Source organism: Elgaria multicarinata, chromosome 6 (assembly GCF_023053635.1).
Source record: "Elgaria multicarinata webbii isolate HBS135686 ecotype San Diego chromosome 6, rElgMul1.1.pri, whole genome shotgun sequence".
NCBI classification, from domain to species: domain Eukaryota; kingdom Metazoa; phylum Chordata; class Lepidosauria; order Squamata; family Anguidae; genus Elgaria; species Elgaria multicarinata.
The window spans coordinates 2,538,414-2,555,155 of NC_086176.1; the positions used below are offsets into that span (position 1 = coordinate 2,538,414).

The window sequence follows — 16,742 nt, forward strand, 5'->3', positions numbered from 1 at the left end:
TCAAGGGTGACGTAGTCACTTTTCCCCAGAGTTCCCCTAACTGTCACTTTATCCACTAAGCCGTCCCTTTTCTGTATGGCGAATACAGAATTTTTAAAGAGATGTAGTAGGTTTAGTTTCTGTATTGCTGAGTAGTTTTTCAGAAGGTAACTATTGCTTTCTTAGAAGCCCACCCCAAAGTACTCATGGGTCCACCCAATAGTACTCATAGGACTAAACTAAAATACATCTGGAATGTGTTTTAGGTTAGCAGCAAATCTTACTGAAAACCAAACAGAATCTAGATGTGCTTGATGTATGTGTGGATTAGATCGAGGCGGGGAACAACAGTAAATATAAAATACATAAAACTTCCTGTGCTTCATCCCCACTTTCCAAGTGCATGCTGTAGGGGTGTGTGTGACTTGATGACTTTCAAATTTTGAAAAAGGTTTTTCTCAAAGTAAACATTGAGAAATGAAATGCATCTGATAAGCTATAAATGTATCATTTGAGTGATGAACAGAAGAACAATGTTGTCCTGCTCCCTCTAAGAGACAAGGACACCTTTATAGTTACAAACAGTGAAATATTAGCCAAATTTGTTATGATGATGATGATGATGATGATGATGATGATGATAATAATAATAATAATAATAATAATAATAATAATAAATATTTCTTACCTGCCTCTCCAATTTGATCGATGTGGGGAACAACAGTAAATGGTAAAAAACAGAAATAGTATCTCTCTTTATACCAGGAGTAGATAACTTGTTTCCCTCCAGATACTTTGACTCACAATTCCCACTAGCCTTAGTCCACATAGCTAATGATGGGAATTGTAGGCCAAAACATCGGGAGGGTCATACATTTTCCATCCCTTCATGCCTTAAACAGCCAAAGGTAGAAGAGGTTGAAACTTCTGTGTATTCTGTAAGACTGCCTAAAATAGGCAGGGATAGACTAGGGATTCTGTTAGTGTACTGGCCACCCCACTGCCTAGCAGTCTCCCTGGCTGAGCTCAGGGAACTGGTCTCGGAGCTGGTGTTGGAGTCGCCCAGGCTTTTGGTCCTGGGTGACTTCAACATCCCATTCAAGACCAGTTTGTCAGGTGCAGCTCAGGAATTCATGGCATCCTATCCCAATTGGTCTCTGGATCCACACATTCAGCAGGTCACACCCTCGATGCTGTTTTCAGTTCTGAACAGACAGATCTGTGGGCGGAGGTGATAAATACCTCTGTGTTGTCATGGCCAGATCATTTCCTGCAGGGGTGGTGGGTCTATTAAGATGGTCTGCCATCGAAGGCTGATGGATCCTCTTGGATTCCAGAAAGCCTTAGCAGGTTCTATGGCTGGTATCATCGATGATCCTGTTGAAGCCCTGGTTAACAGATGGAATCAAGACCTAACTAGGGCTATCGACATGACTGCCTCCAAATGTCCTCTCTGGCCTGCTTATAACCAAGCACCCTGGTATACAGAAGATCTCAGGGAGCTGAAGCAGGAAGGACAACTGGAGTGCTGATGGTGGACAACTCGACTTACATTTGACAAGACATGACAGAAAACATCTTCATTCCTATGGGGTGGCAATATGTGCAGCAAAGAAAGCTTTCTTCTCTGTATGCATTGTGTCTGAGAATTCACGTCCAGCAGAACTGTTCAGGGTGGTGAGGGGTCTAACGCAGACACTTTCCCCCCTGAACCTGACTTTAGAGCTTACGACAGTTTGCTGTGATGCCTTTAACGATAATTTCACAGATAAAATCTCTCAGATAAGAGCAAACTTAGTCGTACTCATTATAGCAGAAGTTGACAATGGAGTGTCCAGCAACTCCGTGAATAGGATTACACTGGATCAGTTTTAGTTGGTGAGTCCTCCTGCCCCGTTCAAATATATAATTTTATTAAAGCCTCAAATATTATAGAACATTTACATTTTTAGTACAAAACCCAATATTGCAGGGGAAGTATGTTTTTTATTATTATCAATAAGTGTGCAATCCTAAGGTACACTCTATAGATGGAACCCTCCAATCTTGGAGCCCTCTAGGTATCCTAAGATCTGATGGCCTGGTTAGTAAGTTTGTCTGCAGAGCAGGCACTGTCTTTGGCCTGTGCTACAACCAGAAATTAAAAAGCATGATATATAGCTTCAGTTCCAGCACAATTCAAGCTTAGATTGGTTGGCCAGGCCCCTGATCCTTCGAACTGGAGATGCTAGAGACAGAACCTGAGACATTCTGTATGAAAAGTATGTTCACTACCACTGATCTGTGGTTTTACAAATTATACTTCAGCCACCATGATCTCAGATGGAAATAGATGCTAAAAGTGTAGCGATACTGTTAGCATCTCCTGCAGTTTGAAAAAAAGCATGGGGGAAAGAGGAGAGGCCCAACAGATTGATGGACTTGGGATCTTTGAGCATTCTGGTAAGCATCTAGAAAATTTGTTTGTGATATTAACTGGAGTAGTCAAGATCCCATAAATTATTTTTAAAATGTCAGTTTTCATAGTACTTCCTTTGTGGCCTCTGTATTGCTGTATTTCCTTCGTCTCTACTTTCCAAACTAATTTCATGCAATTGTAATAATAATAATAATAATAATAATAATAATAATAATAATAATAATAATAATGTATTTCTTACCCACCTCTCCATTTTGATTGAGGCGGGGAACAACAGTAAATATAAAATACATAAAACTGAATTAAAACATAATATACATTGTTAAAACATCCTAAAAACATTCTAAAAACATCCTAAAATTCCACTGGATAGGCGTGCTTTTATAGCTTTTTTGAATGCTAACAAACTGTTAAATTGATGAGTCTCCTCCGGCAGACCATTCCACAGTCTGGGAGCAGCAGAAGAGAAGGTCCTCTGGGTAACAGTTGTCAGCCTAACTTTGACTGACTGAAGTAGATTCTTCCCAGAGGACCCAAGTGTGCAGGGCGGATTGTACAGGAGAAGCTGATCCCGCAGGTAGCCTGGACCCAAACCATGTAGGGCTTTAAAGGTGATAACCAACACTTTATACTTCGCCCAGAACCTAATTGGCAGCCAGTGAAGATATTTTAAAACTGGTGTAATTAGGTGTACTGGTGACCAGCTTGGCTGCCATATTTTGAACTAGTTGAAGTTTCCGGACCAGGCACAATGGTAGCCCTATGTACAGTGCATTGCAGAAGTCAAGCCTTGAAGTTACCTGCATGTGCACTACTGTCTTTAGGTCTTCCAACCCTAGGAAGGGGCACAGCTGGCGTATCAGCCGAAGCTGATAGTAAGCACTCCTGGCTGTCACATCTATCTGGGCTGTCATTTGGAGCGACGGATCCAGAAGCACCCCCAAGCTGCGAACACAGTCTTTCAGGGGGAGTGTAACCCCATCCAGAACTGGTTGACACACCTCCAAACCCAGGTTGCGGCGTCTGACAGCAAGAACCTCTGTCTTGTCTGGATTCAGCTTCAGTTTCTTTTTCCTCATCCAGCCCATTACTGGCTCTAAGCATTCATTCAGAGGAGACACACTATCCTTAGCTGATGCTGTTGTTGAAGGCATAGAGAAATATATTTGTGTGTCATCAACATACTTATATCACCTCACCCCATGCCTCCAGATGAACTCTCCCAGCAGTTTCATGTAAATATTAAATAGCATTGGGGAAAGGATCGAGACGGCAAGTTGGATGGCACCTTGCAGTACACCACACAGCAGCTCCTTCTTTGAGGAGCAGCTATCCCCAAGCATCACTATCTGGAACCTGCCCGAGAGGTAGGACTGGAACCACTGAAGCACAGTGCCCCCGATTCCCAATCTCCTCAGGCAATCCAGAAGGATACCATGGTCGATGGTATCAAAAGCCACTGAGAGATCCAAAAGTACCAGCAGGGACACACTCCCACTGTCAATATTCAAGTGTAGATCATCCTCTAAGGCGACCATAGCGGTCTCAACTCCGTATCCTACTCTGAAGCCAGTTTGAAATGGGTCTAGAAAATCAGTGTCATCCAAAACTGCTTGGAGTTGGTTTGCAACCACTCTCTCGATCACTTTGCCCAAAATTGGAAGATTTGATATTGGTCTATAGTTATTAAGATCCAGGGAGGGCTTTTCTAGAAGCGGCTGTACCACTGCTTCTTTTAAGCATGATGGAAACTCCCCTTCCCGAAAGATGCATTAATAATACGTTGTAATTGTAATCGAACTGCATCTCCTCCCTGGGTGACCAGCCAAGGCTGGGGGGGGGGACCTGTCAAAAGCCATGAAACGAAGTAACAGTTTATAACTTAAAATGTCCCTTTAACTAGACAAATCTTGAGTTACTAACATTTAAATTCATTCTGTCTGACGAAACTGATACCTGTTCTAAAAATGCTTTCTGTAATGCTGCAGTATCATGGTGGAATTAGAATTCACAGCTGACCAGTAGAATATAATTACTGGTTACCAATGCCAGGCAGAATTTGTAGACCCCTTCATCACGGGGTAAGATAGTTGCCCTTGTTCTGAAAATTCTTAGAGGCCAAATTATACTCCCAGATTCTGTATGGTACATAAATCCAGAATTTTATGGAATACTTAATACAGATATTTCCCCCCAGAACAATGCTGAGAAAAGTGGAAACCTGATTTTTTTCTAGCAATTATGCACCGTATCTTTTCAGTTATTGGCCTAAGTTATTTTTTCTGAGCATACTCCCTCAACTTTGTTTAATTCAGTATTTGGCAAAGTATAAAGTGTTATCACCTTTAAAGTCCTACATGGTCTGGGTCCAGGCTACCTGTGGGATCGGCTTCTCCTGTATAATCCGCCTGACACACTCAGGTCCTCTGGGAAGAATCTCTTCTGCTGCTCCCAGACTGTGGAATGGCCTGCTGGAGGAGGCTCATCAGCTTGACAGTCTTCTAGTGTTCAAGAAAATGCTAAAAGGCAGGCCTATCCAGTGGAATTTTAGGATGTTTTTAGGATGTTTTAACAATGTATATTATGTTTTAATTCAGTTTTTTGTATTTTATATTTACTGTTGTAAGAAATTATTATTATTATTATTATTATTATTATTATTATTATTATTATTATTAGCACAATTGAATAAAATTAGTTTGGAAAGTAGAGACGAAGGAAATACAGAAGTTAAAACAAAATAAAGCACTTGGCCTTGATGGCCGGACTGCTAAATCATTATGAAAGCTTTTAAAAGAATGCTGATGCATCGTCTTACTGAGGCAATGAAACCTTCCACACAATTACAATGCTTCCAACATGGAAGAAGGCAAGTGTTAAAGTAATCCCTGAATTGGATAAAGATACATTATACGTAATATCATGTAGACTAGTTTTCTCACCTAATATTGATTATAAAATATTTGCTTCCATATTGGTGGTACTCTTAAGTTCAAGTTGTACACAAATTTATTTATTTATTTATTTATTTATTACATTTTTATACCGCCCAATAGCCGAAGCTCTCTGGGCGGTTCACAAAAATTAAAACCATCATAAAACAACCAAGAGGTTAAAAACACAAATACAAAGTACAGTATAAAAAGCACAACCAGGATAAAACCACGCAGCAAAATTGATAAAAGGTTAAAATACAGAATTAAAACAGTATAATTTAAATTTAAGTTAAAATTAAGTGTTAAAATACTGAGTGAATAAAAAGGTCTTCAGCTGGCGACGAAAAGAGTACAGTGTAGGCGCCAGGCGGACCTCTCTGGGGAGCTCATTCCACAACCAGGGTGCCACAGCGGAGAAAGCCCTCCTCCTAGTAGCCACCTGCCTCACTTCCTTTGGCAGGGGCTCACGGAGAAGGGCCCCTGTAGATGATCTTAAGGTCCAGGTAGGTACATATGGGAGGAGGCGTTCCTTCAAATAACCTGGCCCCAAACCGTTTAGGGCTTTAAATGTCAATACCAGCACTTTGAATCGGGCCTGGACCTGGACTGGCAGCCAATGAAGTTGTAAAAGGACTGGCGTAATGTGATCTCGCCAGCCAGTCCCTGTTAGTAAATGGGCTGCCCTGTTTACTAACTATATATTTAATACTTTAAATATATCCTTAAAATCAAATGGGTTTCCTATTTAAACATCAGCTAAAAAACAATGGTAGGAAAATTCTAGGGGCGGTATCCATGTCAGCCAGTGGGACCTACTGCTAGTGCAACAGTGGTTAAAAAAGCAGTCAGAAAGTAACTGAAATGCTTGTTTCTGGAATAGGACAGGTAAGCGCTTCCTCCTGATCTCAAGTAAAGGGAATGTTCAAGGAATCCACTGCTAGCTCTTTTATTTGTTGTTAGTTTTCAGAGCCACAGGCTAAGATAGTTAAGGGAAACTATGCCATAAATCAAATAACTTGTAAAGTTAGACTTTATGTGGATGACAACACTCTGTTACAGATTAGATGCACTCATTAATAGAATTAGAAAAAAATATATAAGCAATTTTCTAAGGATTAGCAGGTCTTAAGATGTGTAAAGATAAAACAGAAATAATGGAAGTAAAACTGAAAGCAGAAATGAAATGAATATTGGCCCCATTCACATGTAATGACAATTCTGGGTTATTGTGAAAGAGACAATGTGCTTGTGAACGAATACTGTCCAATTGTGTACGCTGCTGAATTGCTCACACTGCAAGTACGAGTGGATAAGTGAACCATGGACCTTATGTTAGATCTATAAGCATTGTTTCCTAAATCTTTTTCCTTTGGAGCTTCCGTTCAACTGCTAGCCATGAAATATTCACTAAAGTTGCTCTGCCAGCATGTTCCTCCCTCATATGAAGGAGCCATGGTCTAGCATGTGTTTCATTATGCTGAATATCAGCCAAATGTGCCTTATATATTTTTCAGGAGAGGTCTTCCAGTTTCACCAATGTAAAAAGAATTACATTGCAATCACTCTTAAATGCACACTCCCCCTTACCTTCCACACAGATAGGGCATTCCCAGGTTGAGCATTTCATAGAATCATAGAATAGCAGAGTTGGAAGGGGCCTGCAAGGCCATCGAGTCCAACCCCCTGCTCAATGCAGGAATCCACCCTAAAGCATCCTCGACAGATGCTTGTCCAGCTGCCTCTTGAAGGCCTCTAGTGTGGGAGAGCCCACAACCTCCCTAGGTAACTGATTCCATTGTCGCACTGCTCTAGCAGTCAAGAAGTTTTTCCTGATGTCCAGCTGGAATCTGGCTTCCTTTAACTTGAGCCCGTTATTCCGTGTCCTGCACTCTGGGAGGATCGAGAAGAGATCCTGGCCCTCCTCTGTGTGACAACCTTTTAAGTATTGGAAGAGTGCTATCATGTCTCCCCTCAATTTCTCTTCTCCAGGCTAAACATGCCCAGTTCTTTCAGTCTCTCTTCATAGGGCTTTGTTTCCAGACCCCTGATCATCCTGGTTGCCCTCCTCTGAACACGCTCCAGCTTGTCTGTGTCCTTCTTGAATTGTGGAGCCCAGAACTGGACGCAATACTCTAGATGAGGCCTAACCAGGGCTGAATAGAGAGGAACCAGTACCTCACGTGATTTGGAAGCTATACTTCTATTAATGCAGCCCAAAATAGCATTTGCCTTTCTTGTAGCCATATCGCACTATTGGCTCATATTCAGCTTGCGATCTACAACAATTCCAAGATCCTTCTCGTTTGTAGTATTGCTGAGCCAAGTATCCCCCATCTTGTAACTGTGCCTTTGGTTTCTATTTCCTAAATGTAGAACTTGGCATTTATCCCTATTAAATTTCATTCTGTTGTTTTCAGCCCAGCACTCCAGCCTATCAAGATCACTTTGAAGTTTGTTTCTGTCTTCCAGGGTATTAGCTATCCCACCCAATTTTGTGTCATCTGCAAATTTGATAAGCGTTCCCTGCACCTCCTCGTCCAAATCATTAATAAAAATGTTGAAGAGCACTGGGCCCAGGACTGAGCCCTGCAGTACCCCACTCGTTGTCTCTCCCCAGTTTGAGAAGGTTCCATTGATAAGTACTCTTTGTATCCGATTCTGTAGCCAACTGTGAATCCACCGAATAGTTGTTCCATCTAGCCCACTTTTAGCTAGTTTGTTAATCAGAATGTCATGTGGTACTTTTCAAAAGCTTTGCTGAAGTCAAGATATATGACGTCCACAGCGTTCCCATGGTCCACAAGGGAGGTTACCTTATCAAAAAATGAGATCAAATTTGTCTGACAGGACTTGTTCTTGACAAATTCATGTTGGCTTCTAGTGATCACTGCATTGATTTCAAGGTGTTTACAAATTGACTTCTTTAAAATCTGCTCCAGAATTTTCCCAGGGATGGATGTCAGACTGACTGGTCTGTAGTTCCCAGGTTCCTCCTTTTTGCCCTTTTTGAAGATAGGGACAATGTTAGCCCTCCTCCAGTCGTCCGGCACCTCACCTGTCTTCCATGATTTTGGAAAGATAATAGACAAAGGTTCTGAGAGTTCTTCTGCTAGCTCCTTCATTACTCTAGGATGCAGTTCATTGGGCCCTGGAAATTTGAACACATTCAAGGAAATTAGGTGTTCTTTGACCATTTGTTTATCAATCTCAAACTGTAATCCTGCCCCCTCAACTTCTGCTTCACTTTTTCCAGGGGGGGTCATAGACCCGCTTTTGGGAGAAGACTGAGGCAAAGTAGGAATTGAGCACTTCAGCCTTTTCTTTGTCATCTGTTATCAATTTGCCATCCTCATTAGGCAGTTGAACCACCATTTCTTTCCTCTGTCTTTTACTACTCACATATTTGAAGAAAGCCTTTTTATTGCTTTTAGCATCCCTCGCTAATCTCAGCTCAATCTGAGCTTTAGCCTTCCTGATGCCATTTCGGCACTTCTGCGCCACTTATCTGTACTCTTCTTTTGTAGCCTGTCCTTCCTTCCACTTCCTATATGTATTCCTTTTTGTTTTCAGGTCATCTCTAAGCTTTTTGTGGAGCCACATTGGTTTCCTCTGTTGTCTTCTATCTTTTCTCCTTGTTGGAATTGTTTGTAACTGTGCCTTTAAAATTTGCTTTTTTAAATACTCCCACCCATCCTGCACTCCTTTTCTCATTAGGCTCATTTGCCATGGGACCTTACTTATCATTGTTATGAGTTTATTAAAATCAGCTTTGCTAAAATCCAGAGTACGTGTATGGCTACACTCAACTTTTGTCTCCTTCATAATCAAGAATTCAAGTATGACATGGTCACTTTCCCTCAGAGTTCCCGTAACTGCCACTTTATTCACTAAGTCATCCCTATTGGTCAATATCAAGTCAAGGATTGCTGATCCTCTAGTTCCTTCCTCCACTTTCTGTAGGAGAAAGTTATCACTCACACATGTCAGGAATTTCTTGGAAGGGGCACTTTTGGCAGTATTGGTCTCCCAACAGATATCAGGGTAACTGAAGTCCCCCATCACTACTACATCACACTTCCTTGAAACACTGGCAATTTGTTTCTCAAAAGTTTTGTCCTCGTCTTCTCCTTGATTGGGTGGTCGGTAGTAGACTCCGATTATCATGTTCTTTTTATTCCTTGCCCCATTTATTTTAATCCAGATGCTCTTGATGGGGCTCCCATTCTGATCCGTCTGTATTTCTGTGCAGGGATAGGTATTTTTAACATATAGTGCAACTCCACCTCCCTTTGTTATCAAATCAAATTTTATTAAGGCAACCCAGCATGGGTTTTAGCCAGATACAAGAGTCATGATATAAAAACATTACATTACATTACAGCATTGTATTAAACATCAAATATTGAACTTTTACATATAAAACATCATATATAGTGCTGGGATTTTTACCAGCAATCTTAGTTATCATCAGGGGACACTAAGTCTTTCCTAATTTTTGCCGCTTTCACTGCAAAGCAAGCCAGGTTTAACAAGATGGATTTCGCAGTGTTTGTAAATAAGTAGCCAATTTTATCCAGATCTGTATAATGAGTAATTGAAGCCAGAAACTTTGTTATCCACCTCCCTTTGTTATCATTCAGCCAAGACATCACAAGATGTTGTTTCAATGTTACCGGAGCAGTACAAATAACATTAGCCTTGATGTTATGGCGATCTGGGATATTTTGGGCTACCCACACAAATTTACCAGTCACAAATAGAATTTTCACAACAGACATATGTACCTCACACTCCTAACAGCTGGAACTAATAACCTATAATCATTAACCTCTGCCAGTTTTACACCCTTTTGTTCTGATTCCTTAGAATCATGTCCTTTACCATCTGTCTTTTCACTAGCACAGGGTGTGCAGAATTACAATTCAGTAATAATATCCCAGGGGTACCCCATTTCTTATTTATTTTTATTTTCCCCCAATTTTTTTTTAAAAATATACATACATGGATTTGTATGAAGTTCATACAACTTTCTAGCAATTATACATGGTCTGCAACAAAAGTGGACCAAGTATCCAAATAAGTATCCATTTGAAAATGATGTCTATGTGCAAGTCTTCCAAATATTGATAGTGTTGTAAGATCCTCAAGTCATTGCATTAAAGGAGGTGAGTTTTATTCTTCCAATGTTGTAATATTAGTTTTTTAGCTGTCAAAAGGTTGAAGAGAATCCATTTATACCAACCATTTGTTAATTTCCATGAAGCAGGTAAATAATTTCAAAGAGGATGTACATCAGTGAATATTAAAGACTGTTCCAATACATTTTTTCTGGGTAATAAGCTCCCCACAAAAAGAAGTAACTACTGAACATTGCCAAAACTTATGTTTAAAAGAAGCACTAACTGTATTGCACTGCCAGCAATAGCTGAAGTAGGCAATTCCTTATTAAAGAGACATTGTGGTGTCAAATAAGGTTTTGCTGAATAAGACACAACCTAAGATCCATAGACATGGAACCAGTTACCTAAGGAGGTTGTCGGCTCTGCCACACTAGAGACATTCAAGAGACAGCTGGACAACCATCTGTCAGGGATGCTTTAGGGTGGATTCTTACATTGAGCAGGGGGTTGGACCCGATGGCCTTATAGGCCCCTTCCAGCTCTAATATTCTATGATTCTATGACATGAAAGGTAGACATCAAAGACATTTTGTGGTGGTGCCCGCAGCAGTGTCTCAAATTCACAAAAGCTCTTACTGGTCCAAAAAGGTTGGGCACCCCTAAAAAAGGCAAAGCCTTCAAAGGAGAAAGATTAAGGAGGCAATGCTCATTGATCAGCTGAAACCCGATATCAATGTAAAAGATGGGATGAAACAAACCATGATGTGGCTTGATTGGCTGTGGAATACAAATGCAGATTATTAATCTTCATTCCCCCCATTGAAGCTTGGCCTCTTCTTAATTGGTTCTGGCTTGGTTTATAAGTGCTGTTGTAACATGTTCTTTACTTGTGCCTGAGGCTGGCATTTTATGCTGAAATGTTTCACATTTTTCAGATCTGTTTATAATTTTTTAAAAATCTGTAAGTTTATTAACGGGATGTGCTATCATTGGTCACTGATTTTAGTTTTAAAGTGTAAATTGTAATTTATGTGGGTTTGAATGTTTTATTCCACCTTGTAAGGGCAATGTGCCTTGAAAAAACAGTTAAAAGATCTTTGAAATAACCCACTGTGTGAAAATTAAAGTAGAAAGGACTGTATTGCAGCACATTCTTCAACTGGCAAGTTTATATTGATGACAGGAAAACAAATGTATCTAACTTTGAGCATACATTTTCTTTATTTTCTTTTATATGATTTTAAATTTTCTGTGTCTTGTAAAGCAAATACTTTTTAAAAATGAAAACAAAAAATAAAGTTTTTTCTGCAGTTTGAGTGTTTCAAAGTTCTGTTCCAAGTGTTAGTCTAATAATGCAAACCTATGCATGTCTGTTTTGAAATAATCCCCTTGAGTGCATTGAGACTCTCTCTCTCTCTCTCTCTCTCTCTCTCTCTCTCTCTCTGTGTGTGTGTGTGTGTGTGTGTAGAACTGCAACCTGAGTAATATTATTTAGTAGACTCCAGTATTAAATTATAGTTACGCTCTTATTTGGATGAAAATAGTGCATATGTAAATTGAGAAGTAGAAATACATGTTTCCAAAAGAGTCTTATGAAACCTGGACTTTTCTACCTTATTGAACTTCTCTTTTCAGTGGGGTGGGAAGATCTGGTTTTCATGCCTCCCAGCCACAGGTGTAACTTGCAGGAGCACCTCAAGTCTAGGGTCACCCTATGGAAAGGAGGACCGGGACTCCTGTACCTTTAACAGTTGTAGAGAAAAGGGAATTTCAGCTGCTGTTATTTGAATGCATGAAGCACCCGGTGAAATTCCCTCTTCATCACTACAGTTAAAGCTGTAGGAGCTATACTAGAGTGGCCAGATACAAAAGAGGGCAGGGCTCTTGTAGCTTTAACAGTTGGGATGAAGAGGGAATTTCACCAGGTGCTGCATGCATACAGATGACAGCTGCTGAAATTCCCTTTTCTCTACAACTGTTAAAGATACAGGAGGCCCGGTTCTCTACTCAAGTCTTTAAAAGGCAATGTGATATGCAGCTTTACCTGTATGAGAGGTGGTTTCTTAATTTCAGCTCCAAAAGGTATTTCTTAGTACCCATAAGACTTTAAAAGAATAATTACATGTTGACAAATTTTCTATTACATTTTAGCACTCTTTTACATCTAGCACTCTTCAAATAGTTAAAAGGTTGTCACAAAGAGGAGGGCCAGGATCTCTTCTCGATCCTCCCAGAGTGCAGGACACGGAATAATGGGCTGAAGTTAAAGGAAGCCAGATTCCAGCTGGACATCAGGAAAAACTTCCTGACTGTTAGAGCAGTACGACAATGGAATCAGTTACCTAGGGAGGTTGTGGGCTCTCCCACACTAGAGGCCTTCAAGAGGCAGCTGGACAAGCATCTGTCGGGGATGCTTTAGGGTGGATTCCTGCATTGAGCAAGGGGTTGGACTCGATGGCCTTGGAGGCCCCTTCCAACTCTGCTATTCTATGATTCTATGATTCTACGGCATGTTCAATACTGTTTTAAGAATAAAAAGAGCTAAATTGGCATTAATGTATTAGTAAAATACAAAGGATAAATTGGGAAATGTTAATTTCTGCTAGTAAAATGCATTGCAGATCCATTGCAGATCCTAACATTCTGTATTAAAATGGAATATAGCTTTGAGGTAAAGAGAACAGGAAACATGATACTATGTAGAAGAGAATTAACAATTGTTTTGACTATTTCTTTCTATAGCCACGAGCTGATCCCATTCCAATATGCAGCTTCTGTTTGGGGACAAAAGAATCAAACCGTGAGAAAAAGCCAGAAGAACTTCTCTCCTGTGCTGACTGTGGCAGCAGTGGTAAGTCTTTCAGTCTGGCCAAACCAGAGAGGTGTGTCTCTGTGTGTGTATGCTTGCAGAACTCATGGTTCTATATGGGCAGTTACAAGGCGCTTCTGTTTACGGAAGGAGAGATGCACTCATAGAACGGCGTCTTTCAGTGAGTGGAAGTGTTCCTGCCATGGACACAACAGAAGCTCTTTCCATTCATGAAATGAAAAGTCTAGATACAATTAAATTCCACTGTTTTGGAGCATTCAATATTGTAATAAAATAAAATAAATAGTGTAATATGTGGTTTACAGCTACATCTGCTGGAGGAGATTGAGAGTTCAGTGAAATTTACACTCACATCAGAACTACTTCAAATATACAGGAAAATTTAAGTCAATAATTTAAATACTTTGTGATCAGTTTCACTTTATTTATTATTATTATTTATTTAGAATATTTATATACCACTTCCCATTGAAAAATTTCAGAGCGGTGTACAAGGTAAAATGAAAATAAAAACAGAATAAAAACAGTTAAAACAAATTTTAAAAGAAGCAATAACAGTAATCCAAGGCTGCATGTTAGAGAAAGGCTTCTTGGAATAAAGATGTTTTCAGGAGGCGCCGAAAGGAGTACAAGGTTGGTGCCTGCCTGACCTCCAGAGGCAGGGAATTCCACAGGAGGGGCGCCACCACGCTGAAGGCTCTTCCCCTGGTGGATTCCAATCGGAGGATCATCTATGTGAAACCACCAGGAGCAGGCCCTCGGATGACCTCAGTGACCAGGCAGGTTGGTAAGGGAGAAGGCGCTCTCTCAGGTATCCTGGTCCTAAGTTGTTTAGGGCTTTGTACACAAGTACAAGAACCTTAAACCTGGCCCGGTAGCGAATAGGCAGCCAGTGCAGTTCCCACAGCAAAGGAGTTACATGCTGGAAAAGGGCAGCTCCAGACAACAGCCGAGTTGCAGCATTCTGCACTAGCTCCAGCTTCCGGAGCAGCTTCAAGGGCAGCCCCACCTAGAGCGCGTTGCAGTAATCCAGTCTTGAGGTTACCAATGCCTGTACCACCGTGGTCAAGCTATCCCTGTCCAGGAGAGGCCGTAGTTGGCGAACCAACCGAAGATGGTAAAAGGCACTCCGAGCTGTGGAGGCTACTTGAGCCTCCAACGACAGAAATGGGTCTAAGAGTACCCCCAAACTACGGACCTGTTCTTTCAGACGCAGTGCAACCCCATCCAGAACAGGCAATGAGCCTGTCTCCCGGACTCGGATCCACTCACCCACAGGGCTTCCATCTTGCCAGGATTCAGTCTCAGTTTATTGGCCCTCATCCAGCCCATTACTGAGTCTAGGCACTGGTCCAGGACCTGCACAGCTTCACCTGATTTAGTTGTCACAGGAGCTAGAGCTGCGTGTCATCAGCGTATTGATGGCATTTAGCTCCAAATCCCCTAATGACCGCTCCCAACGGAGCGGTCATTAGGGGATTTCACATAGATGTTAAATAACATTGGGGACAAGATGGTGCCCTGCGGCACTCCATAGCTCAATTGCCAAGAGGCTGAGGACTGATCACCCAATGCTACTCTCTGAAAACGACCCCGTAGGTAGGACTGGAACCACTGTAAAACAGTGCCTCCGATGCCCATCCCACAGAGTCAATCCAGGAGGATACCATGGTCGATGGTATCAAAAGTCGCCGAGAGATCGAGCAGGATTAACAGGGTTGCATTCCCCCTGGCCCTCTCTCGATAAAGGTCATCCATCAGGGCGACCAAGGCTGATTCAGTTCCGTAACCAGATTGGAACCCAGACTGGAATGGATCTAGATAATCAGTATCCTCCAAGAGTGCCTGCAGTTGCTCCGCCACAACCCTCTCAAGTACCTTTCCTAAAAAAGGAGTGTTAGCAACTGGGTGGTAGTTGCCTAATACCATCGGGTCCAGGGTGGGCTTCTTCAGGAGTGGTCGCACTACTGCCTCCTTAAGGACAGCAGGGACCACCCCTTCCCGGAGAGAAGCATTTATCACCCCCTGGACCCACCCAGTCAGACCTCTTCGGCTTGCTTTTATAAGCCAGGAGGGACAGGGATCGAGAGGGCAAGTGGTCGGTCACACTGCTGCAAGCACCTTGTCCACATCATCAGGCCACAATAACTGGAACTGATCTCACTAAATTGGGCAGATGGTGGCATCGGACACCTCAACTGGAGCTGCACTAACAACAACATCAAGCTCGCTGCGGAGAGAAGCGATCTTGTCCTCAAAGTGTGATGCAAAAAGGTCACAGTGGAGCCAGGGACGGAGCCAGGGCCCCATTTTCTGGGGATGATGTTAGCAGCCCCCGGACCACCCGGAAGAGCTCCACTGGACGGCTACTTGAGGACGCAATGGAGGCAGCAAAATAAGCCTTCTTTGCTGCCCGCACTGCCACGCAATAGGCACGATTATGCGCTCTACAGCGTGCTCGGTCATCTTCGCTTCAAGTCTTGTGCCATTTGTGCTCTAGCCGACGTCCAGCCTGTTTCATTGACCGCAACTCCTTAGTATATCAAGGAGTAGAGCGGGCTCTACAGGACTGGAGAGGGCACTCAGGTGCGATCAAGTCTATGGCCCTCCGCATCTCACCGTTCCACAGTGAGGCTTGGGCCTCGGCTGGATCACCAGCTCTCTCCACTGGAAAATCCCCAAGAGCATTCAGAAATCCATTGGATCCACTTTGCCATCCTAACTATTTAGAGACTGAGGAGCTAACTACAAGTTACACACAAAGATATATAAGAGAGCCCCAACACCTTGAATTAATGCATTCATGAATAAATTAATGAATGAATAAGAAAAACAGGTTCTGGAATGGGGGAATTTGAAGTGGCGAAGCAGCAGATTGTGCGTGTTTAACCCCTGTCCCCATATCAAAGCCACATTTTCCCCCTGTGGGGTTCAAAATATGTTTCCCAAACAGGTAATTAAAATTGCATAAGATTGCAATAAAATGTTTATTTCTTTCCCACGCTATATTCTTTCAGACACCAGGTGAAGACCTTTTTATTCTCTCAGCATTTTAACGGTCTATAAATTCAATTTTAACTTTGCTGTTTTAAATTTGTATTTTAAATTTGTATTTCTGCACTGCTGCTGATTTTATCCTAGTTGTGCTTTTATATTGTATTTTATATCAAGTTTTTATACTGTTTGTTTTATACTTTGAATGGTTTTAATTTTTGTGAACTGCCCAGGGAGCTTTAACTATTGGGCGGTGTAAAAATGCAATAAATAAATAAATATAAATAAATATAAGCTATTGATAAGATTGTGTAAAGGTCTCTGCCTCTATGGGCAATATCCAATGGGGTGCTTATGCCCTCACTTGTTCTCTTGTGCCCCGCCAGTTCTGTTGCGCAAACGGCAGGACCCACCACTCACACAACAGAAATTTAATGCTAGAGGAGGTCTCGAAACAAGCAAGC

At 41.7% G+C, this 16,742-nt stretch overlaps 1 protein-coding gene across 2 annotated transcripts in view; it reads left to right on the plus strand.

Annotated features, from left to right (window-relative positions):
- KAT6B (lysine acetyltransferase 6B) overlaps positions 1-16,742 on the plus strand; it is a 221,996-nt gene that overhangs the window by 61,388 nt on the left and 143,866 nt on the right. For both annotated transcript variants that reach the window (XM_063128836.1, XM_063128837.1), the window contains exon 3: positions 13,197-13,305. In XM_063128836.1, the coding sequence (XP_062984906.1) occupies positions 13,197-13,305 (109 nt within the window). The remainder of the gene's footprint in view (positions 1-13,196; positions 13,306-16,742) is intronic.